This window comes from Brassica rapa, chromosome A09 (assembly GCF_000309985.2).
Source record: "Brassica rapa cultivar Chiifu-401-42 chromosome A09, CAAS_Brap_v3.01, whole genome shotgun sequence".
Taxonomy (NCBI): domain Eukaryota; kingdom Viridiplantae; phylum Streptophyta; class Magnoliopsida; order Brassicales; family Brassicaceae; genus Brassica; species Brassica rapa.
Genome location: NC_024803.2, coordinates 19,481,054 through 19,506,461, shown reverse-complemented (window position 1 = coordinate 19,506,461; position 25,408 = coordinate 19,481,054). Strand labels below are relative to the sequence as shown.

Below are 25,408 nucleotides of genomic sequence, written 5' to 3'. Positions count from 1 at the left end.
AACCAATTTTTTCTTAGTCACCAGAAAAGACAAGAATCATTTTGATTCAATCTTTGATTCAATCTTCTTCTTCTCCATAACAAATTTCTGTAGAAAAATATAGTATAGTTTGCTAGTGTCTTCGTATGGTGTGTTGTACGGATATTGCTAGTATAGGATCCTCAAGATAAATGTCCATGAACTACACACACCATTGTAGAAGCAAAATTATGTCTTATGAGATTGCTCAAGGAAACATCTATCAATCTACAATCGTTTAAGTTGTGAAAGGAAAAAAAAGTAATTAACAATTTAAATATTTATAAGGGTTTTGTAAATATAGTTAATAATTTATAAGGGTTCATAAGTTATCTGTGAAGAAAACATATTATTAGGTACAACTAATTTGCATATGTACTTTTGATAACAATCTAAGACAAAATTTTATTTTCTTCTTTTCAAAGAAAGAAAGACTAGGAGTTTTCATGCACCATGTGCGGAGATAATAAGTTTAAAAATATTACTGTTTTATATGAAAGAATTTTTTCAGTTTTTATATTTTAACCTTATTAGTTAAAAAATAAAACAATAATGTAATTATTTGTATTTTTGTTTATTTAAGTTTAGTTTAACTTCTTAATTTGATTTTATTTAAATTTTAATAAGACAATTTAAATTTTATAAAGATATTTTATTCATATTATACTTTATTTAATTACTTTTATATTAAGTAGTTGTTATTGGTTGTTGTATTTTAATGGATTTGAAAATCCAAACTAAATATAGTGTTATTGGTTATGTGATTTTCAAATCTATATTAAAATCAGGTGTTATTAGTTTAATGATTCATAAATTCTATATTAAATCAAGTGTTATTCAATCGTACGGATTTACTAATATATTTGATTTTATAATGGATTTGAATGAATTTGTTTGGATTTTTTAGTTAAAAATACAAAGACTCAAATCCGAGGGAAAACCTCCGGATTTGCATATTTTACTTGGATTTATAAAGACCATATGGATTTCTAAATCAATCAAAATATATAAACCAATAACACCTCCTAAATATGTATATATTCAAATAGATAAATTAATTATAATAAATATATAAATTAAATATAAATGACATTTATAAGTTGATAAAAATATAATTATAACTACACTTTTTTGATAATATATATAATCATAAAATAATGTTTCATAAGTTGATGTAAAAATGTCATATTCTAAGCTTTTATTTATTTATTAACGTGATATATATATAGAAGTATATAGTTTTAATAGGTATAGAAAATTATTTAGATATTACCATATTTCTAAAATCTTACCAAAATGAATATTTATAGAGAAAAATATTTCTGATGTATAATTTATCAGTTATTATTATAGTACAAATTTTTTTCAATCAACAAAAAAAATTATGTAGGAAATAGGCATTAGCATATTTAAGAAATCTTTCCAAAAACATAAATCATAATATATGAAAGTTTACTTGTCACAATTAGGTTGATGTTATGTCATATTTTTGAAAGTCATGTCATTTTTTTTTTTTGAGAATAAATGTTGTGATGACACATGTACAAATCATTTCTCAAATATTATCTAAAAGATGGATCAATCTACTGCAATTCTGAAAAGTCACATGGAGAAGCCTTTTGTATTCCTACGAGTGGTTTCAAAAGATGGCAGCAAAAGATGTTGTTTTATCTCATGACACTGAATCTGTCACAGTGCTTGAATTCTGAAGGACTAGAATTACCTGTATAAGGTTATATTCCTCATGAAATCATTAAAGCATCAGAGCCTCAGAGGCATGGACACAAAACAAGTTTTTTTTGCAACAATTATATTCTTAACTCTCTAAGACGTTTATCATATATTCCAAACTCCAAAACAGTTGTGGGAATCATTAGATAAGAAGTACAAGTCTGAAGTAAGCGATAAGAAGTTCATTGTGGGAAACTTTTTAAACTTTAAGATGAGTGACACAGTTTTTGTTGTGAAACAAGTGGAAGAAATCCAAGTTATTGCTCAAGGAATGAGGATGAAAGTCTGGGGCCGAATGAAACTTTTCTTGTTTTTTTCTTTTATTAAGAAATTGCCTTCAACTTAGAGATATTTCAAGATATATTGATGTAGCTCAAATTACCCTAAAGCAAATTTGTCAAATAAGAGATTGATTGCAGAACTTAGGGATCAAATCCACATGGAGCGAGGGTACACAATTGATTAGAGACTTCAAGATGAAGCTAGGCAGTAATATTAAAAGCAGTAAACAAAACAATAAATAGGTTGTAAACAATATGAGAAAAGTGTGACTTTAATGCAGGCAATTAGAACTATAGTTTATAGATGCTAAGGGTGTGATAGAAACCATCATAGAACTTTAATTCAATCAGTAAGATATCCAGCTCTCGTTCTGAGTCTAATCAGATGTCTAAATCCTATAATTCCAAATCTCTCGTATGCAAATTTAGGAAGAGTGTTGATCGATACTTCTTTTAGACAATAATTAACATTCAAATCAGTTTGCTGACTCAGTTATTTAAACCAACTCTCGTATGCGCTTAACAACCTAGCTCAACAGGATTTAGTTTCAGGAGTCGAACCTACTCTTGCGGTTGTCGATTATCCTATATTCAAGTTTCTAGTTAGCTAATCTAGAATACAAGCAATAAAATCAATCATGTGAAGGATCCAAATAAATCACCCTAACAGTTATATGTTTTATAAATTCATCAAAACCCTAAAAAACCATAAAGCTAACAAGGTAACTACTCAGACATGTTAAAGCAAGACAACTGAATGAATTGCATTTAAAAAGTAGAGATAGTAATACTTGAATTCCAATAAAATCTCTGAACGAGTCTTCTGATCTTCTCTCCAAACTTCTAAGAATAATAAAGCTCTATAAATGTAATAGTATCTTACCCAAACAATGGCTTAAAACTATATATTAGGTATAAGTCGGACAGGGGAAATTGTGTAATATGTGGAGACTTTTGGGCCAAACTTGATTCTGGAAATTGAGTTGGTCCGTACTCACGTCGGTGTCGAGCGACACCAAGGAAGGTGTCGATCGACACTCCTTCCAAAACTCGCCACTATCTTCTGTTTTCTTGAACATCCAGGGGTTTCTTCATCTTTAAGCTCCAAATGGCTTCATGATCTCCACAGTGCTCTAATATATACCTATACCTGAAAATATTTTAAAATAGACTCAAAATAATACAAAGGCTCTAAATATGACTTATATTATGGCTTAAAACCGGTGAAATCCATAGTATATCATATATCATGAAGCACATAAATCATAGGTTATGAGTTTACACTTGGTGATAGTTCTGTGTCTTGGAAATCATCTAAACATACGTGTATTGCATGTTCTACAATGGAATCTAAGTTTTATCGCATTAGATAAAGCTGCAGAATAAGCTGAATGGCTTAGAAATTTTATTGAAGATATTCCTCTATGTCCAAAATCCATAACTTCACTATGCATTCATTGTGATAGTATGACTGCTTTAAATAGAGGGGAAACATAAAATTTACAATGGCAATTCAAGACATATCAGACGAAGCCATGCATCAATAAAACAACTTCTTTCCAGTGGGTGATAGCATAGGATTACATTAGATCAAAGGAAAGGTTGGCTGATCCTTTGACTAAAGGTCTACCTAAAGAGCAAGTTGTATTCACTTCGAGAGGAATGGGTATCAAGCCAACATAATAAGTCATCACTTGACGGAAACCTAACCTAGCAACATTTGAGATCCCATAATCTAGGTCCAATAGGAAAACTAATTGAGGAAGACTCAAGACTTTATTTTAAACATTTCTCATTCCTATGAAATAACAATGTGTATCCATTGATGATCAAAGGTTTTGAATAATCTATTCTTAATAATGCTAGTATCTTTTGTAGAAGAGAAATAGAATAGACTATCTTTAATTTACATTTCCTATATGAGAGTGGTGTCGGTCGCACCTATGATAATTGATAGGGCTAAATTCTCTAGAGCTCTCACGAAGTAAAGATATGTTCATGACTAAAATGAACACAACTGTATTGAGGATTTGGAACTTTTAGTATTGTTAGATTAAAGAAGATTATCAAATAAATTCTCTAGAGCTCTCACGTAGGACTAAAAATCAGCCGAGCAGAAACTGTTATTTGGCCACGTCAGTGCTACTCCTGTCGACAGAAGATCAAAACTGGTTCTTCATTTGGGCTGTCTTTCCATTTTAAACGGCCCAGATAGAACCCAATCTCGCCACCCTAATTTCGACTGATGTGTAGAGACTAGAGAGTTCATCTTCCCGACTCTTCCACTTCGCCTTCACGGTCTCAGTTGCTCTGTATCTTCGTTACCGCTTGCTCCTCTTCATCAATAAATAACGTTATTTAATATCTTCTTTATTGTTTCGTTCTTAACTCTCACCATCAATACAGAACGAACTAATCTCTTCTCCTCCCTATTTTCACACAATAAAATCCCGTCTGGTTCTCTGAGTGAACTCCTACTAAACTTACTCTCTTCATAACTCACCCAAATCCATTGCTAACAAAACGTCGACTCTGATGGAGAGATCGATATGGAGAACGACTTAGCAAGTGACATAGAAATCAGCGTTGAGAGCGATGAAGTAGGCGCCGGCGAGATCGAGATTAAGAGTGACAAAGCTATTGTTAAGCCACCTATTGAGGTGATGGTGATCAGTCCAGATACAAACCAGGTTGCAAATCTAAAGAGGATATGAGATACCATGTATGCAATAAGTATGTTACTACTCTTCGATTTTCTCAGTGCATTGAAAGCTTCTTTGACGATCATAACATGGGGTTTAAGCACGCAGAAATGAGAAATTGCACAGGGTTTCTATGCTCTCGATGATACGAAGGTAATAACATAATATCTAAGCAAATAATCTTGATATGTTTCGTTTGGCGAGACTAATCCGTTGAACCTTTAATATATTAGGCGGCTGGAAGAAGGTATTTTGTTGGAGGTGGATGCAGTATGTTAAGTTTAGCATCACAAGTGGATGCCATTGACGAGACTTTAGCAAACGATTAAGTAATGGTTATTATAAATTTATCACAGCATAAAAGAATACACATGAATGGGGTTATCGGATCATAACACCACTTTTGCAATCATCTTAAGGTTGGAGCTGACGAAAGCAGTGAGCTACCTGTTGAAATGAATTGCCAAGAATGCTGGTGTTAATGGTAGCGTAGTCAGCGTTAAAGTAGAAAAAATGGTGTGAAGATCATATTACACAGATTGCAAGTTGAAGTTTTAAATTTATAAAACTAAGTCAGTACGTAATTGTTTTGTTCCGGTCCACAGGTGCTGGCGAGCAATAACCTGAAACACGGTTACAACGATCTAATGTCAGCAGGAATCTGTTTGTACAGGATTCGGTCGATTAGAATGATAACTTAGAAAATGGGGTGACTAAAGACGTTTTTATTAGAGTCAACACAGTGGGTTACAAGACTGATCCAAGGTAAGGAGACAAGATCAGAGGTTTAAACGACAAGATCAAAGAGATGATTAGGAAACCCTAAATCTAGCCGCTTAGTATGTGATTTTTCCCAAAAGTCCTCTTTTCGTTGCCTCCTCCTTCTCTCTTATAGTGCCCTTCTGCGTGGTGCCCTAATCGCGCCTATCCTTTGGGCCTTGTCGCCCAAAGGCCGAGTATGTGGGCCTTAGTACTGTTTCATCCAAGCCGAGTATAGCTGATCGGCTTAGCTGACCGGCTTAAAGTACTCTGAGGTCGAGCTGACGTCTCTAGCCGCTAAGCCGACTAAGCTTGATCGACCTTGTCGGGCTAGGGCCTGTTATGTGATGGGCCTTGTGGAGGGATGTAATCCATCTCCTACAATAAGTCCCCCCCCAGTTCACTTGTGAGCGGCTTGTCGGTCTCAGTGAATTTGTGGGTCAGGTTCGTTCATATAACAGGGCCTAATGCCGACGACAGCTCGTTTTCTTGGTGTATGGTTTTAGTCACGTGCCGCGTCTAGTCGCTCCGCGTTACGTCTTCTCGCGATGCGTTGTGTTTTACTCGGGAGGTAAATTTCTCGGATTAGGAGTCCAGGCGGTCTTTGGATGGTTAACTCTGTCGAATTGGTTCGGGCTAGAACCGGAGATTAATTTCGGTCCGGTTTCTTGATTGAAAACCGGTTTTGGCGAGAAACCGAACCGTCGCGAGTAGGTTTTTGGGCATTTAGGCGGCCTTTGAAGCCCATTTAGGCCTTTGTAGACCTAATGATGACGCTTCGAAGGATGCGCCTCGTTTTTGCTATAAATAGGCGTCTCTCCTTTGCTTTCGTCATTCTTCTCTGCAAGCTCAGGTATTCCACTTTCTCTCCCTTCTCTCTACTTTTATTTTCTCTCTCTAGATAAGCCTTCCGTAGCATAGGGTTTTTTGCTAGCGATCTAGCTGGTTTAGTCGTCCCCCCGAGTAGAAGAGATATGGCTTCAGGGAATCGGCTATCGCGCGAGGAGAAAGGGAAAGATATAGCTACTTCGCCAAGCCCGGCTAGGGATGCGGACGGGGGTCCGTTTGAGGATTTCGACATAATCCATCGTGATGCTCTGCGGGATACGGAGAACATGAGCCTTTCCCAGCGCCTTCTGGTCGCTGATGCCCATAGACAGTTTCGCGAAGAAATCGAAGAAAACGTTGAGGGCGAGGATAGAGAGGCGAGTGGTTCTGAAGCGCCTAGCCTTGTCGTAAGGCCTAGGAGACGGGCTCGTCGGAGGGGTCGTATCGACCAGTCAGGCCGTCTCCCTGCTCCGAGAAGTGTTCCGTTCTACGAAGTAGACTGTCGTCCTGTGATATATCACCCTGGTGGGATTTTCGAAGAACTACCTTCACTGCCTCCCGAAGCGTTACGCGACCCGCGAGTTCAATCGTGGGGAAACGTTTTCAGTTCCTGTTCTTCCAACGAGACCGTGAAGAGAGTGCTAAGAGAGAGTGGTGGCGCTGGAGTCACCTTCCTCATTCCGTCAATCGATCAGCGGCCGTGGTCGCCACCGGTTGGTTACCAGTGCGTGTATGAATCTTACTTCAAGGATCAGACGAAGCTCTGGTTCCCAATCCCCAGACTGATCACGTCTTACGCATTTCGTCGGGATATTGCCATTTCTCAGCTGCTGAACGGGTCGCTGCGCATAGCCGTCATGTTGATGGTTATGGCAGCGGAGATGGATGTTTCGATGAGCGTGAGGGTGTTTGAGGAGCTGACTTTCACGAAGGCGGAGCCTAACGGGATCTTCTCGGTAAAGATGAGAGCGAGTTACAACGTTTTGACTGGTCATCCCAACAAGACGCAGGATTGGCAGCGCGCGTACTTCTTCATTAAGTCCGACGAGCATGCCTTCGAGGAGCCGCCGGGGGACGATTATCGCGTTTTATGGAATCAGCAACTTGGTAGAAATTTGTCTGTTTACTCGTATTCTGGTCGATGGTTCTGATGTTCCCCTTTTCTTTTGCAGTTCGTCATCCCAATACAATTGCCTATCCAGAGAAATTCTTCGAAACTGCTCAACTGATCGCGACGCATAGTCATCTCAGGTAGCCGGATCTTAGTCGGGAGTGGATACGTCGGCAACAAGCTAGGATCGCCAGAGGTAAAGTTGCCGTTTTCCTTAGAGAGATGCTCTTGAACCTTTTTCATAGTCTCCGTGTCTGATTTCTCTTTCTTGTATAGTTGATTGGGAATCGAGACTTCCTTGTGTACTCGGTCTCCGCAAATCACGTCTCTCCCTATTTACTCGGAAGCAGCAAAAACTCCTTAACCAAGCTAGAAAGATGGAGGGAGTTCCCGACTTAAGTGCCCTGTTGAAAGGAAAGCTTCAAATGCTCTCGACGAAATCGTCTTCTGCCGGTGCCTCAGAAGTCAGGCCTGTTCCCGCAGATGGAGATGTGAACTCTGAGCCGCCAGCTCAGAGTTCCCCAAAGAAGAAGGCCAATAGGGCCAAAGCCAAGAACAGGAGTGTCCCTTTGGAAGAGGCACCACCTTCTGCCGATGTCTCTGAAGCCGCGGCTAAGAAGAAGAAGAAAAAGGAGAGCAAGAAAAGGTCTCGTGAAGAGACTTCTGTTGGGGCTATGGAGACTCCAACTGCCGCAGGGAATGATGGTGCGGAGAGAAACGATCCAGCCGATTCTACTCGGGGATCGCCTGAGGAGCGTCCCAAGAAGAAACTGAAGAAGAAGACAGCGGAAGGCGATGGGACTTCTGCTCCCGAGATTCCTTCTAGAAGTGGGGGACCGGCTACCGAAGTCGGAGATGGCTCACGGGATGGATCTCCGTCGAGTAAGGGAGCCCCTTCGTCTTCTGCGAGGGGAACTGATGCGGGAAGCGGAGGTTCGCTTCCGCGGAAGGCGGGAGGAGGAGTTCGCTTCCCGGATCGCGTAGAATTCCTTTACGACGAGGCGACTCCGTTGGTTCTGAATCCACTTCCATGTGCTGAACTGACTCGTCAGATTCGTGGCGGGACCAAAGAGTTGCCGCCGGTCGAGGACTTATACTTCAAAAAGGAGTACATTGACGCGGCTATGGCGGGCAGACGGGTAAACTCGTTTTCCCTTTATTTCCCTTTCCCTTTCTTAAAAATTTTTCTAAGTCTTTTTTGCTTCACGCAGAGTGACGGGAGCATGAATTATCTCGTGGAGAAGTACGACAGCACTTTGAAGCAGACAATGGTCCAGCTGGGCGCCTCGGATAAACTCGCACGGACCAGATTGGGCGTGATCGAGAGGTTACGCGCCGAGAACAAAAAGGCCAGCGACAAAGCGGCCAAAGAGAAAGAGGTCCTCCGAGTTAAGTTCGAGGAGTTGGAAGACAAGCTGAAGTCTGACCGTCTTGCGAAGAAGGACGCTCTCCGCGAGAAAACTCGCTTAGAGCGATTGGTCGCTTCCCTTGAGAAGGAGAAGGCTGAGCTCGAGGGAGAGAGGGATGCTATCGTCGGAACGCTGATCAAAGAGAGGCAACGCCTGAGGGATTCCAGGGTTCAGGAGGTTACTCGCGAGAGGATCAAGGTCCAAACGGCTATGGCGGACAAGTCTACTCGCTGTATCGGTAAGATGAAGGGCTATATGGATCGCCTTATCGCGCGAGAGAAGGCCAAGAACTTATATGGGCAGGCTTCAGGAACCAAAAAATGCCTTGAGATGATTAAGGATAGCGGGATCGCGATTCCGCCGAGTATGATCAACATCTTCTCGGAGCAGGAGAAGATGTATGAGGCCGAAGTCGCCAATCTTTACCTCGAGCCGTTCTCTGAGGATGATTATGCTCTCTCTCCTCTCAGCCTCCCTTCTCGATTTGTGAATGAAGAGCTCATGGGGGTACTCGACCCGTATGGGTCAAATGTTGGTCTGAGTGGCCACGAATCAGCCTCCCAGTTGATCACTTCCCGCGAGGCGACTGAAGATCCAGTCGATGAGCCGATGGTAGACATTACTTCTACTTTGTCGGAGCGTAACGTCGTTCCCGAAGGAACTACCATCGAAGAGCGCCCCGACGGGAGCGATCCCGAGGAGACCGGGGAAGCGATTCAAACGGATACGGGGGATGTAGCCGCTGAAGATCCGGTCTTGGTTTCTTCATCTGAGGAGCGGGAAGAGGACGGAGTGGGCGTGGAGGAGAACGGGTCATCGCCGGCGCTTGTTGAAGAGATGGTTCCGAACCTGCCAGTTCCAGACCCTTTTGCTCAGGTTGAAGGCCTTCGCGATCAAATCGTTGAAGAAGAAACGATCGAAGCGCTTGACCCGAGTAGGGATGACCAAGACGTCGTCGTCTGATCTTGTTGTATGTTTTATTTAAGATGTTTTCATCGGTGGTCTTGATAGACCTTGTTGTTGTACTTTAAAACTCTTTCTACTTTGTGTTTCTTGTCAGTATTTGCAACCCTTAAGCGATTTTACTTATCTGTTGTGTTTTGAAACATCAGATTTTCATATTCTTAATTTTTGCAAATAGACAAGTGATGAACCGGTAATTGGTTTTACTCGGCTGTCATCATGTTTCGTTTTGGAGTTGTCCAAAAGTCGATAACAAAGAATTGAGTATAAGAGTGAAAGGTCCTTCTGTCCGTTTCCTCAGTGACAATTAAGCAACCGGGTAGCTAGGCCGTTACATTTTAGTCGAGAAAAGGCAAAGATTCACTCTGTTTAGTCGGTTTAATGCTTAGGCATAGGTGAACCGTGACTGTTAAGGTCCTGGAGCCAAGTGTCTGATCAGGACATAGCTGCGAGCAAAGGAGTGTGAGTGTCCGCGTATCCTCTGCTGGAGGCACGGGAACCACGATGTGAAAGTCATTGTTTATTCAACTGAGACCTAGGCAAGGTTTTGACTTTGTTTTTGTTACAGCTGGACCTGTTAAGGCTGCCTACGTACCTCGGTTGAGGATCAAGCCATTCGTAGTTCGTTTTTCCCGAGTAAAAGTGACTGTGAGTGGCGCATTTACTCGGTCGAGTAGAAGTGACCATGGGGGTGCATCTACTCTGTTTTTTTTTTGTTACAGCTGGACCTGTTAAGGCTGCCTACGTACCTCGGTTGAGGATCAAGCCATTCGTAGTTCGTTTTTCTCCCGAGTAAAAGTGGCCGTAAGTGGCGCATTTACTCGGTCGAGTAGAAGTGACCACGGGGGTGCGTCTACTCGGTTATATATATATATATATATATATATTTTTTTTTTTTTTTTTTTTTTTTTTTTTTTTTTTTGACTAAGATACTTCTACGAGTAGAAACGTCGTAGATGCATTGAGTTCCATGATCGCGGGACTTCTTCGCCGCGCGAGGTTTGGAGCCGGTATACGCCAGGTTTAACAACTTTGATGATTTTGTATGGTCCTTCCCACCTGGCGCCGAGTTTACCGGCGTTAAGCTCTTTGGTGTTTTCAAACACTTTGCGCATGACGAGATCACCGAGTTCTAGAGGTCGGGCCCGGACCTTTTTGTTATAGTAGCTCTCAATCTGATGTTGGTAATTCTGGATGCGCAGCAGGGCTTGATCTCTCCGTTCTTCTATCTCATCGAGGGCGTCGAGTAGCATCTCCTTGTTTAGCTCGACGTATTGAGGCATTTTGGAACGTCGGAGGCTTGAAACGTTAACTTCAGCAGGGGCCATGGCTTCAACACCGTAAGCGAGAGAGAAGGGTGTCGATTTAGTCGATCCTCGTGGAGTCGTGCGATGGCTCCATAGGACTCCGTCGAGTTCGTCAGCCCAGTGACCTTTTTTGAGGTCCAGACGCTTTTTAATGCCATCGATGATGAGTTTGTTGGAGGATTCGGCTTGGCCATTACCTTGCGGGTAACGTGGAGTGGACGGGCTTAGTCGAATGTTCCACTTGCTACAGAATTCCTTAAAGTTGCCTGACATGAACTGTGACCCGTTGTCGGTGACGATCTCGTAGGGCAGTCCGTGGCGGCAAATAATGTTTTTCCAGACGAAGCCGCGGACTTCTTTGTCTGTGACTTGAGCGTATGCTTCAGCTTCGATCCATTTGGTGAAGTAGTCGGTGAAGACAAGGATGAAGCGTCTTTGGCGGGAACAAGGGAGTGGTCCTATGATGTCCATCGCCCATCGCATGAACGGGTAGGGAGCGGTGGTTGTTCGCAACAGTTCGGTTGGACAATGGATGCTGGGTGCGTGCCGTTGGCACTTGTCGCAGCTTCTCGCATAAGACTCACAATCGGCGTTCATTGTTGGCCAGAAGAAGCCTAAACTCCTTACTTTTATTGCTAACGCACGTCCGCCCGAATGATTTCCACCGGCGCCTTCATGCGTTTCCGCCATAACCCTTGCTGTCTCGTCGCCATGGATGCATTTTAAGAGCACCTTACTCGCAGTCCATCTATGCAGTTCATTGTCGAGAACAACGTAATGGGCGCTGCGGGTTTTTAGCCGGCGAGCTGCCCATTTTTCTGCTGGGAGTTCCCCTTTCGAGAGGTAGTTGATGAATTCAGTTCTCCAGTCAGGGCCAAACCCATCGTCGTCTGGAGTGGCGGGTTCAATAACTTGGGCGATGAGGGTTTGATCGGTTAGAACGTCGATGCTTGGTTTCTCGATACGATGTATCGGGATGGTTCTTTTCACTTGATCACGAAGCTTGCTGCCAAGGGCGGCGAGGGCATCGGCGCAGACGTTCTCTCCTCTCGGAACTTCGATGAGTTCGAAGAATTCGAACTCTGCTGCCAGGCTTTGCACTATTTTGAGATAGGCGTCCATTCGATCGTTGCGGGCGTCGTAGTCGCCACTGAACTGACTGGCGACTAACTGGGAGTCGCAATAAGCGCTTAGTCGTTTAGCTTTGACGGCTTTTGCTAAGCGGAGTCCTGCAATCAGAGATTCATATTCTGCCTCGTTGTTTGACGCGGGGAAGCCAAAGATGAAAGATTGTCTGATTAGCTCACCGGTCGGGGACTGCAATTGGACTCCGGCGCCTGCCCCCTTGTTGGTCGACGATCCGTCGACGTGCAGTGTCCAGTTTGAGCTTGGGGATGTGAGATCTTGCTCTAATTCCGGGGCCAGTTCGACCAAGAAGTCGGCTAGGACCTGGGATTTCGCTGCCGTGCGGTTCTTGTAGATGATATCGAGCTCACCGAGTTCGATTGCCCACTTTGTGAGTCTGCCAGATCTGTTAGTGTTCTGGAGTATTGTCCGGAGAGGCTGATCAGTCAGTACTTCCACGGAGTGCGACTGGAAATATGGTCGTAGTTTTCGCGCTGCTTCAACGACTGCTAAAGCCATCTTTTCTAGAGTTGGGTAACGCGTCTCTGGTGCTGTCATGCGTCGGCTCGTATAGAAGATGGGCTTTTGCTCGCCGCGGTCTTCTTTTATCAGAACGCTGCTGACTGCAGCCTGTGATACTGCGACATAGAGAGATAGAACATCACCGACGTCTGGCTTAGCGAGTACTGGGGGCGTGGTCAGGTACTGTTTGAGTTGAGTGAACGCTTCCTCGCACTTCTCATCCCAAATGAACTTTTTATTTCCTCGCAGGAGATCATAGAATGGCAGGCACTTGTCAGTGGATCTGGAGATGAATCGATTTAGAGCGGCTATCCTGCCCGTGAGCCGCTGTACTTCTCTGCTGTTCTTCGGACTCGGGAGGTTGAGAACCGCAGATATTTGCTTTGGGTTCGCCTCGATTCCTCGCTGTGTGACAATGTAACCAAGGAACTCGCCAGAAGAGACCCCGAACGTGCACTTTGCCGGGTTTAGCTTCATGCCATACTTGTTGAGAGTTTCGAAGCATTCTTGTAGATGGCGGAGGTGATCGGTGGCATGGAGCGACTTAACCAGCATGTCGTCGATGTACACTTCCATGGTAGTACCCAGCTTATCTGCGAACATTTTGTTCACAAGCCTTTGGTAGGTTGCTCCGGCGTTCTTCAGGCCGAATGGCATGACTTTGTAGCAATAGGTTCCCCTATCTGTGATGAAGGCCGTCTTCTCGCGGTCATCCGGGTGCATCATTATTTGGTTGTAACCGGAGAAGGCATCCATGAAGGTTAGCATCTCGTTTCCAGCTGTAGACTCGACTAAGCGGTCGATGTTGGGAAGAGGGTAGCTATCCTTTGGGCAGGCTTTGTTCAGGTCGGTGAAGTCGACGCAGACGCGCCACTTGCCGTTTTTCTTTTTGACGACTACTGGGTTTGCCAACCATTCGGGGTAGCGGACCTCGGCAATCGAACCTGCACCGAGTAACCTATCGACTTCCTCGTTCACGGCCTTAGACCTATCGGGGCCGAGCTTACGTCTCTTCTGTCGGATAGGTTTGAAAGTTGGGTCGACATTGAGCTCGTGCGTCGTTATAGTCGGGTCAATGCCTTTCATGTCTGCCATGGACCAAGCGAACGTGGATACGTTCTGTCTGAGGAAATCCAGAACTGACTGTTGCATTTCTTCGGAGAGGTATGCGCCGACTCTCACGGTGCGGTTCTGGTCGGCGTTATCAATAGGTAACTCGAGAACCTCGTTTTCCTGGGAGTAGACTTTTGGGGTTGGAGGGGATACTGAGTTCACGGGTAGCGACGCTCGTTGGAGTTTGACCGTGGCGACTAGGAGGTCCCTAGCGGCCTTTTGGTCCCCACGCAATGTTTTTATCTTCCCGTCTGCGCCGGGAAACTTGATGCACTGATGGTAGGTGGAAGGGACAGCTTGCATCGAGTGTAACCAAGGAGTACCGAGTATAGCGTGATACGGAGCTTTTGTGCTAACGACGGCGAATTTGACCGTTCGAGTAACACCGCATGCGCGCACCGGGAGGCGGATCGTTCCCAAGATGGTTTCGGATGACCCGTTAAATCCTGTTAGCGTTCTGGAGGACGCTTTTATGTCGTCGAGGTCGACTCCCATCTTCTGCAGAGTTCCTCGGAAGATGAGGTCAACGGAACTCCCGGTGTCAATAAGGATCTTGGTGACATCATACTCTCCAATTCCGAGGACGACGAGGAGGGGATCATTATGGGGCGCGTGAACACCTTCAGCGTCATCTGATGAGAAAGTTATTGGGGGATGACTCGACGGTTTACTCGGCCACTTCTGGGACGTCGTGACTTGTCGACGATAGTCTTTCACGGAACGGACTGAGTCGCCGCTAGGGGAACCCCCCATGATGACGTTTAAAGACTGTCCCGTTTGGACTCGCTTGGAGTTCAGTAAGGCGCGGAGGTCTTTTGGTACACTGGTATCAGGAGGTGGAAGTTGAGGTTGACCGTTAGCTCGTTCCAACTGTCGTCGTAAGTCTGTTGATTTTGACTTGTTAAGCTTCACGCGGAGATCGCTTACTCCGGCATTGAGTTTGTCTCGGAGGTCGCCGACTGGCCCTTCGTTGCTGTTGCCAACGCTTGTCGAGATGCGCCGAGACTTTCGTGCATCTAGCATCGTCCGGAGATCTCTGTGCGTGGTATCGCTTCCATTTTCCGGTGCGAGCCGCCGTTTAAGGCTGTCTCTCAGGTCTCCGGGTACAGGCGAATCGTCATTATCTTCGTCGGACGACAAGGATTGCTGAGAGAGTATAACCTCAATGCGTCTGCGATTGGCCGGATGCTCTTCGTCAGCTGAGGAGTCTCCCCCGCCATTATCCCTTGGGGTTTCTTCCTCGTCGTCTCGTTGCGGAGCGTCGTTTTGTCGACCTCTGCCAGTGGCTTTGCGTTGGGACCTTCGTTCTTTGTTCTTGCTCCAGCTCTTACCGTTCTTTGGTTTGGCTTTCAATGGCTCAAACTTAAACTCGCCGCTTGCAAGGGACGAGAGGTAATGCGCGTAAAGAGATTTGCATTCTGAGGTATCGTGTCCTTTGACGTCGTGATACTTGCAATGCTTGGTGAGGTCGATGGTCCGGGAAGGTCCTGCTGCTGATCCGACTCCAGCTGCGGGTTGGGTGGTGCAAACAGAATCGACTTTTTGGTCGGATGACTCGAGTTCTCTTACCCACTTGTTCCACCCCTCTCCGCGAACTACGAGAGTGGAGATTGGTGCGTTATTCTCGTTCACGACATACATGTAACCATCCTTGGGACCGTTTTTGTCGTTTGGAGCGTGTTGGCGCGGTTCTTGTCGCGCATTTGCGTTCTTAGCCGCTGGAGCCTTGGGTGCGCTCATCTTGCTGAGGATTGCGTTGGTGTCCTCCTCCATTCGGATGAAGTTATCAGAGCGTGCGATAGCGTCTTGGAGCGACTTGGTTGGATTCTGGTACAGGTCTTCTCGGAACTTGGAGTGGACCCACAAGGTGTTGCGCAATGCATCGATAGCGATTCCGTCTGGGATCTCAATCTTCGACACTACGGCTTTGAATTTCTCCATGTAGTCGCGCAAGCTCTGGTCCTTTTTCTGATTGAGGTTCCATAGGCTGGACGCGGTGGCGCTGCGCTTTGTGAACATGATGTATGTCTTGAGAAAAGCTGCTGATAGGTCGCGGAAACATCCGATTGAGTTCTCCTCCAACTGGGAGAACCAAGTCAGGGCTTGCTCGTGAAGAGTCTCGACGAACAGCTGGCAGTAACCTGCGTCCCTCTCGTCGTCGGGGAGACGAGCTCGCGCCATCGCGATGTTAAATGCGGTCATATGTTCTACCGGGTCTCCGCCGGGCTTGTACTCAGGTAGGCGCAGCTTTTCTATCTTTCCGAGTTGAACGCTAGTTAGCGCGCGAGTAAAAGGAGTGCGCGAGGTTGCGGCGAGTACGCTCTCTATTTGCGGAGCTGCGCTGGTTACATGGTGGATCTTCTCTCCCATTTGTTGAAGGCTGAGTTTGAGCTCGGCGAGCTCGCGTATTGTCGTGAGATCTGAGCCTGCTGGGGGAGCGTCTGCGAGAAAGGCTTCGTTAGGCTCCGAGTCGTCAGAGATATGGTCGACTCCGGCTGCCGTAGGATTTGTGTTGAAGAGGCGGCGGCGTGTCAGCTGGGGACGGCTCGTTTGTCCCTCAGGGGCTGTGAGCGCCGCGACCAACGCAGCGAGCTGGTCGTTGGTTGTCTTTTGGACTTCGTCTTGGCGGGCGAGTCGAGCCATGACGGAGCTCATGAATTCTGAGGTGATGGGCGGCGCGGCCGCAGGCGTAGGCGTCGGTTCCTCGCCTGGGGCGCCGAAGGCGGCGTCGTCTTGAGCCATGTAGATCTAGAACGTTGCTTTAGTCAGCCCCACGGTGGGCGCCAATTGTTTGTACAGGATTCGGTCGATTAGAATGATAACTTAGAAAATGGGGTGACTAAAGACGTTTTTATTAGAGTCAACACAGTGGGTTACAAGACTGATCCAAGGTAAGGAGACAAGATCAGAGGTTTAAACGACAAGATCAAAGAGATGATTAGGAAACCCTAAATCTAGCCGCTTAGTATGTGATTTTTCCCAAAAGTCCTCTTTTCGTTGCCTCCTCCTTCTCTCTTATAGTGCCCTTCTGCGTGGTGCCCTAATCGCGCCTATCCTTTGGGCCTTGTCGCCCAAAGGCCGAGTATGTGGGCCTTAGTACTGTTTCATCCAAGCCGAGTATAGCTGATCGGCTTAGCTGACCGGCTTAAAGTACTCTGAGGTCGAGCTGACGTCTCTAGCCGCTAAGCCGACTAAGCTTGATCGACCTTGTCGGGCTAGAGCCTGTTATGTGATGGGCCTTGTGGAGGAATGTAATCCATCTCCTACAGAATCATCGACCGAACCAAAGTGAGAAAAAAAAAAGAATCCATGCTTTATCGCAGACTTAAATTTCCCATTTTGTCATTCTAACCAAGTGTTTTTTCTATAGCATATGCTTCATCCGCTAAGACATACAGTTATGCTTAGACCAATGAATCTGAATCAGCAGCTCTGCTGGAAACTCTATGGACAGTTCAGGTTTATCTTAGTTCTTTAATATCGTCTCCTCAGTTCCATCTGCAACCTTCTCAGATATCTCTGTTGATTTATTTTTAGGATTGATTAATATGACCTTTCTAAGCTGCCTGAAAATACTCTCGCGTCTCCGTTGTAGGAAATAACTGAAATAACCAAGCTCGAAACACTCACAATGGTGAGATCCTTGCCTCTGTTAGGAATGAAACAGCTCAGGTGTGTCCATCTCTCTCTACATTCACAGTATCATATCAAATCACTTTGTTTACATCTTCATATTAACAAATGCAGGACTCTTTTTCAATTGCATTGCAAAAATTGACGATCTAGAGAAGGAAGCAGGCTGGTAATATATTGCCCGCATTGGCTACCAAACAAAAGTAAACAGGGGTCCTGCATTATTGATGTTCTCAAAATGGGGTGCTGACAATGCTAATGGTATGGTAAAGTAATTTCACACGTTCATCTACGATAATGCCAAGAAGGAAACATTTTTGTGCTGCTTGGTGACGCCGGTGAATACCTCACGGGAAGACAAGCCTCTGATTTACTTGACACGTATCTGGAGGTATATATGTTTACGTTTACTGAATCTATATATATGTAATTATAGAGTCTTATGCATGATATGTTGTTTATCTCATGGTAATAGAGACTTGGTTCTGGTCAAGAAATGGAAACTCCTCAATGCCTGGTCAACTCCATCGGCCTGACCCACAAATTCAAGGTGAAAGTAACACCATACAACTTCACAGCCAAAAGACAGATTATTACCGCCACCAGGGTGTCTGTCCTGCAGTACCCCCACCTCCTAATCCTACAAGGCTACACTGGACATCCCCATCGCTGCTTAAGATGTGCCTGACAAACTCATTGACAAGAATGATGTCAACAACTCAGCCCAATTGACAGAGATGTAGCCAGTGTTTAATGGTGAGTCAAGTTCATCAACCAAGGACGAGGACCAGAAAGTGAAACAAAACATCGTGGGCGTTGTGCCTAGGACCTCAGCCCCTCCACGTACTGACCCAGTTGGAATCCTTGGAGACCATTGCGACGTCCAACATCGTCCAGTTGTAATCAAAAGAAGTGTGACATGTTATTTTCTGAGAAAACTCAGGACATACATATGGCTCGGTTAGTGTTTCAACAATAAAACATATGGCTCGGTTAGAACCTAGTAAACCAAATAAAACGAACACATACAGATTATTTAAAATAAAGGTTTATACTCCCTCCGTTCCTTAATGATGGATTTTTTAGAAAAAAGTTTGTTTCAAAAAGATGTATTTTTTGTGTTTTCTATGAAAAATTTGTAAACTTCAAAAAAATTAATTGACTTTATTGAATTACTATTTGGTAAAAATTATTGAAAATTGAAAATTATAGAAAACGATACATTTATTATGGTAGTTTAATGTGTTTTCTTAATATGTGTCAAAATACTAAAAAGTCTATATTTGTGGAACGGAGGGAGTATAATAGTATATCTGTATATCAAGTATACGATATAATCATATAATTGACAATATAAAGTTTGGCTGCTTAATTATATGAACTTCGTTCTTAAAAGTTTGATTTTTACTTTATTTTAGTCTTTTTAGAAGTCCAAATTTGTTTTCTATTTCTTTTGGATTATTCAAATTGAATTACATAGGTAAAATAGAAAATGCCATAAATTCCCTAATATCAATGTCTAAAGGTTAGTTCCCCGAACTTCATATTTGGTCATGAAAATATAGTCATCATCTTACTCTTGACAAAAGAGTGGAACTAGCTCCCACCCCAAATGATATACGAAGCTAATATAGTTAACATTAAGGGAAAATTGGAAAAATGGGACACTTTGGACTTTTATTTGTCACAATAGTACTTCTGATATTTTGGGCAATTCTGGACAACTTTTACCCTTCTTTTATGGTAAAAATAGTAAACTGAATTTTAAAAATGTTAAAAAATATGAAAACTATTGGAAACATAAGTATGACAATATATATGTTTTAAATTTTTTTTTTAAAAGCGGAATCATATTTTATTTTATCTTCTGGCTACAGTTAGAATACTCATTCTGGTCATCTACTTAGTCTAGATATCAGATACTAAGTTTTATACATAGATATATCTTGGGTATACAACGTAAACTAGCTTTTCTTATATATTCTAACCAAACTATATTTCAAAACGTTATAATCAAGAAAGATATCTTCAGTATACCTACAGCTTGATAACGATATATAGCCACAACTCAATAATATACCTTATCTAAATTATGTGTCATAACATGTTCTTCATTTTACCTTATGTGACGCTTAAAGAAATAATATGTTTCCCACCTACTCTACAGTATTCTGCGTAAGGTAATATACATATTCTAGGCAAATCCAGAAAATATGGAAACTTCCATATTCGGTTAAAGATGTACTTTCCTAATTCTATACGAAATCTAATCAAAATTTCGCAGAGTATATTCTTTTCTAAGTCAAAAAATCATCAAAATTGTTCTTTCCTCCACTCGAACATGAGTTATTCAAGAGAAAATTATACACACAAACCACTATACCACATATGATTCACGCTACTTTGATACGTATACTAGCTTATATACTAGAAAGTATAATAAAAAATTTAAAACTAATCCTGGATTGCTCCACAATTAATTTGAGTTTTGTAATATTGTATTTTCATATAATAGAGTCAAAAGTGAACATTCAAAAGTTTAAGGCGGAATCATAAAGATATTTCCATAAATTTACAAGTATTGGGGCGAACATTAAAGATATTTCCCTAAACCAAGAGTTTTGGGGCGAAATCGAGGACTAATTTTCAAAAAAAAAAAAAGAATATGGGGAAAAAATAAGAAAGGAACTAATCTCAGGGGCCAAGTATGCAATATATTAAAATTTAGCCATGTCTGTTTCGTGGTTTGGAACGTTCGATGTGGAAGACAAATGCTCGATCCATCTGGCTTGGTCCAAACGACGAACTGAACATCCGAGAGAACCAATCGAGCGATGCGTGAAGGTGTGGCCTGCTCGATTCAATTCTCTCGGGCTATGACTGCTTGAACGGAGAAGACGAGCCCGTGCAGCAGCGGAGATGACACAGCAGTGGTTGTTCCGGTGAGAGAAGTTGATGGCGACCAAGAGCACGGTGAAGCGACGGTGGATGCAACGACGGAGCTCGAGTCGATACACAGTTGGGACCTTGTAACCAGTGTAGATATTGGTAGCTCCGAACCCAGAATTGAAAGGATCGTGGCTATGGACGAAAGCTGTTGGAGATCTTCTCCTGAATCTCTTTGAAATCGAACCCTTGCATTTTGTTTTAGCAAAGATATGGATTGTGTTTATCTCAATTTTCTGAGGGTAGTGGATTGTGTTTATCTAAAATTTAGAAGTTTAGAATGAACCGATGGATTGTGTTTAGCGAACCGATGAATCTCCTTCTTTTTTTTTACTTTATAAATTGTATTAAGAAAATAAATTAGAATATTATATATTTTAGCATTTAATTTAAAGGTATAATTGTATTTACAGAAATTAAAGTTCTAAAGGGACAAAAAATTTAGAAAAAATATTAGAGTCACAAACTCAAGTTGAAAGTGTCTCATTTTTCCAATTTTCCCTAACATTAAATACACTAGGGGCGAAGCCCCGCGCAAGCGCGGGGATGTTAGATATATTTGCGGTGTTGTAGTGTAAAACGTTGATGGTGGTGGAGTGCAGGAGAGGAGGAGCAAAGAGATTTATAAGAAGAAGAACAGTGAAGAGGGTTGAAAATTCATATTAGTTGAGTGGCTATTACTACAAAAATGGCCATTTCAGCAAATGATGTCTAGAATGTATCATATTGTTGTTCAACGTTTACCTCTTTAAAACGTAATTACATTGTTGAGTGGTTTTTACCACGAAGAATGTTAACAATTACTACATGGTCTGAGCACAGACGCCTCTAGATATCATTTGCTGATAACCAAACCAAAGGATGTGTAAAATTATTTGTAATTCAAATGTTATTGTTCAGTGGTAGAGTAAAAGGGGTGGTATACGTATATACTGGATGTTCATGCAAATAGTATGTTCTCCATTTTGTAAAGGCGATGTGAATATTACGTCAACCCTTTTGGAACTATTAAAATGTTAAAAAAGTCATCCTCGTGTGAGGTACATTGTTCGAATGAATTTCTTAAAAAGCTGGAAAAATACTGGAAAATATGGCAAAGTCTGAAATAGGAAATGCATAGTAATTTAAAAATTCTTAAAGTTAAAGAAGCAGGGTTGGGGAAGACGTTTTGATTCTTTTCAACACTCAATCACGTGGGTGCTTGCGTCCTGTGTTTGGGAGATAAATGAATACGCAAACGTGTTGTTATAAAAATAGGCTATCAGCAATACCATATATTTCGTCAACCAATTTTGATTTAAATTAAAACCATGAGTCTAAATGAAACAAAAGCCTTCAAATATGAAATTAGGTGCGAAGTCTAGAAATAGGAAATGCAGGAAATGCTAGAAAAATAAAGAAAACAAAAACAGTGCATGGTTGACGTTGCTGCAGCTTTTTAACTTCACTCACGTGGGCGTTTACGGCCAATTTCATTGACTCCACAACCTGGTGGATTTGGTGCATTGCCTTCAACAGCACCTTAACGCTGGCAGATGCCGATGGTTCACCACTTTCAACTTGAGCTTCATTGGTTTTGAAAGTCTGCCAAACAGTTAAATTTTGGTTATTCTGACATGAGTAAGTTTTAATGTACTGTTAACAATTAAATAGAATACCTCGGGGGTGATGTTGTCAAGGATCGCAGAAACAGTGAAAGTACGGTGGCTTGGAGTAAAATTAAAAGGTGTCACACGTATCTGGAAAACAAAATCTTTCCCAGCCAGGTCCTTAAGACATTGTGGGAGTTCTTCATTGCCACAACCATTGATCTGCCAGTAGCCAAGTTTAAGCAAATAAGAAGCATGTGTGACATTGGATGCCATCAGCAGATAGTGCGTATGGAAAAAATAAACCTCAGCTAGGGTCAGTCCAGCTGCATTTCCCTGTCAAACACTACAAAAGTGGCATTATCATTCCCATCATCAACCAATAACTCCACACGGTACCTGAAAATAACGTGAGACATTAGAGATGATAACGATTTTAAAAGAGTTTTTAATCTTCTACAACCAAAGGTAAATACTTACTTGATAACGCCAGTGATGTTCGGATTAATACAACGGGTGCACCGCAGAGAAGTCCCAAATTTCTCAAGCTTTCTGCTGCAGCCAGTGCAGGAGACGAAAGACCATCCATTTTGTTGCATGACTTCCACAACACGACCCTTGCATATAAAATCAGCTTCCTGTGTCTTTACCAAGGCAGTAGATTAAAGACTTAGTAATGCTTATTGAAAACCCAAACACATTTATATATTAAGTTGGATCCAGAGGTGTCACCTGCTCGTCAGAATCGGAAATGAACTTGTTTAGCTCTCTGATTGAGACAGCTTCCTTTTTTTTAATCCCTTCTTTGGTATCGATGCAGGGGAAAGCTTCTCCTAACGGGGCTTCTAAGCTGGAACCAGTTTGCATAATACTTTAATACGTCAAAATATTAAACTAAATCTACCGAAACACTGATCAATTGATACCTCGTTGTGAACTCTGCGATGGCTTGAAGCTCAGGGTCGAAATAAAATTGCGTTGCTGGCGTTGAGTTGAGATAGAGGTTGCCTGCGGAATGAAGAGTGTTTCAATGATAATATGATGGACCATTATTAAAAAATTATTAAATGACAACTGTGGTCAATATGATGCCTCAGTTTCATTTTCACATACCTCCAAATATTTTTGGATTAACAGTCGTGACCACCATGACAGACTGTGTCCTGTCACCTGAGTTGATGAGACCCCTAAAATTTGCTGCAGCATCATCCCACAAAGATAGGGACACAACCACTGTGACACCCCCGATCTGGTCTAAGTATAAGTTGACTCGACCAGCCGTGCAACAATCAAACAAGAACATGCACAGCCGATCACTCGTAACTGAAACCAAACCGAGAAGCCACAATGTGTACATAAACGACTAACCCGAAGTTCCCGAAATGAATCCAGGTACCTTAGGCCAACCGCCTAAGTACACATATCCTATTAGGTACAACCCGAGGCTTTACAACCTTAAGAGTAATACCCAATAGTTGGTTCGTCCGGACAAGGACTAATATCATTTGGAACCCGTACTTTAAAAACATTCTTTATACACTATATACTTATTCATTTAAAAGAATCTTACAAAATCTTATAGATTAACCTCGAGGTTTTCGGTCAACAAACATTATACATAAAGTATATCAAAACGACTGCAAGGATAATAAAACTACCGCTGGCTAATGCCGTTCCTTCCCGTCCTAGAGTAAAGGTCTCCCACCTACTGGTTACCTGCATATCAAATGAGTCATGAGTAACTAGTTTACTCAGTGAGTCTAATCCCACACCCAAACACATATCAATAGTATCCCGAGCAAGCGACACCATTTGAATGCAGTGGAATTATATTCCATAATTAATATAATTATAAGGCCTCTCAATCCATCCATGTGAATATATCTTAAACATCACCTCCACAATACCCGCCAATCACTCATACTCTTAATATATATATATATATGCTAAACCCGGAAAACCACCAAGGCTAACCGAGCCTAACGGGGAATAAATATAACCATCATCTCCATCAGATATTCCAAGATAGAACATCCAACGCTGCATGCAGTTACATGGCCTCCAGGGTGCGACCCCATCATCGTGTCTTCATGACCTTGATCCATATCGCAGGACCAATTCACGGTAATGCGGGACTTTCGGGAGAGTGAGTATACAATAAGACTTCACATGATTCACACTTATTAATAGAATACTTATAGATTAGTACTTGAGAACAAGTACTAAGGCTCGGGATAACCTCAAAGAATTATTCTTATTAATTCTTAAGTATTTAAACTAGATAAATACTTCATATATAAATATAGATCAAGGGAGAATACTTAATCAATCAACCATAATTACTCCTTAATTAATCCATGATTAATCCTTAATTAATCAATAATTATCCCTTAATTAATTCATGATTAATTCTTAATTAATCAACCATATTCAATATGCAATCATGCATACTCATTCATAATTCATTCATCATCTATCTAGACTCACCTTTAAATCCATGAGATTGGTTAAGGAAGACTAGACTCGAGCTCAAGCTAATCACACTTCACTTTTGGATCACTCTCGGTTCAGAACCATCACAAGGATCCGGCTGATCCGAATACTCTCCTTGGCCATCTGAATTCAAAACATAACAGTTGGAACATAAGGTTCAGTAGTCTGGTTCAAGAAGAAACTCAACTCAGTTCATAACATTTCAGTTCAGTTCTCTCATATCAGTTCGGTTTAATTCCCATAATTCTTATCAGTTCGTCTACTGGTTCTATGAGACTGATTAAATCATAAACCAACCAAGACTGAAGAGAACAAGACCTTAGACAACTGATCCTGACAGGTTAACCAACATACAGCAATTGGTTCTCATCAAAACATAGCTGAATCAAGAAGCTGAAGCTTACCGGTTTTACTCAACTAATTAAACTTGACTGGTTGTCTCTCTTCAAGTTAACCACGAATTAACCTGATCAATACCACAAGAATCCATGGTTGGATTTATTCAGAATTTATCTCCAGTGTAGGCAAACCAACAAAACTTCTCAAAGAAACTGATCCACAACCATCTTACCGATCAAAATCAAAGGCTGAAGAATATGGGTGATTCTAAACTCTTGGACACCAAACCTTCAGCTCTTAACCACACCAGTACACACTGGATAAAGTCACAGGATGGTGAGAAAGGTTTGTCCATGCTCAATTCTCTTCTCTGAATTTTGTTTCTGAATTTTTCAACTAGTTTTTCTCACAAATTTTTCTCTCTTCTTTCTCTCTTTCTCTCTGAATTTTTCTCTGGTTTTTCTTGCAGGTTATGAACGTCCAGAGGAGAGAAGATGGTGTTTTATAACATAAGAAGTTGCTTCAGGTGAGGGTTTACT

General features: G+C 42.4%; 2 protein-coding genes and 2 long non-coding RNA genes across 8 annotated transcripts; 2 read left to right on the top strand and 2 right to left on the bottom strand.

The window, feature by feature from the left end:
- Positions 1-1,062: 1,062 nt before the first annotated feature.
- On the top strand, positions 1,063-5,395 carry LOC103848692. Its single transcript, XR_629197.3, has 5 exons — positions 1,063-4,763; positions 4,841-4,885; positions 4,966-5,061; positions 5,152-5,248; positions 5,338-5,395. It is a non-coding gene; the product is annotated as an uncharacterized LOC103848692 (long non-coding RNA).
- A 5,115-nt stretch (positions 5,396-10,510) lies between these two features.
- LOC117127739 lies at positions 10,511-16,611 on the bottom strand. The gene has a single exon (XM_033278389.1). It carries the CDS (start codon positions 16,609-16,611, stop codon positions 10,738-10,740), a length of 5,874 nt encoding a protein of 1,957 aa, XP_033134280.1. The 3' UTR covers positions 10,511-10,737.
- Positions 16,612-17,142: 531 nt separating this feature from the next.
- On the top strand, positions 17,143-19,516 carry LOC103849396. 2 transcript variants are annotated; one of them, XR_004451096.1, is made up of 4 exons: positions 17,143-17,541; positions 17,617-17,893; positions 17,978-18,468; positions 18,500-19,516. It is a non-coding gene; the product is annotated as an uncharacterized LOC103849396 (long non-coding RNA). The 2 variants fall into 2 exon arrangements; XR_629427.2 differs by having other exon boundaries at positions 17,978-19,516.
- Positions 19,517-21,453: 1,937 nt separating this feature from the next.
- LOC103838925 lies at positions 21,454-23,463 on the bottom strand. Of its 4 annotated transcripts, XR_004451094.1 has the most exons (7): positions 23,151-23,457; positions 22,964-23,045; positions 22,770-22,887; positions 22,518-22,681; positions 22,344-22,436; positions 22,107-22,259; positions 21,454-22,032 (listed from the first exon to the last, which is right to left on the bottom strand). XR_004451094.1 is itself a non-coding variant. In XM_033279311.1 (5 exons), the coding sequence occupies exons 1-5, from the start codon at positions 23,392-23,394 to the stop codon at positions 22,178-22,180; spliced, it is 690 nt and encodes a 229-aa protein (XP_033135202.1). In that variant the 5' UTR covers positions 23,395-23,463; the 3' UTR covers positions 21,454-22,177. The 4 variants fall into 4 exon arrangements, 2 of the variants coding, with proteins under 2 accessions (XP_033135202.1, XP_018509848.2); XR_004451095.1 differs by having other exon boundaries at positions 22,107-22,436; positions 23,151-23,459; XM_033279311.1 differs by lacking the exon at positions 22,344-22,436 and having other exon boundaries at positions 21,454-22,259; positions 23,151-23,463.
- Between the last annotated feature and the right edge of the window lie 1,945 nt (positions 23,464-25,408).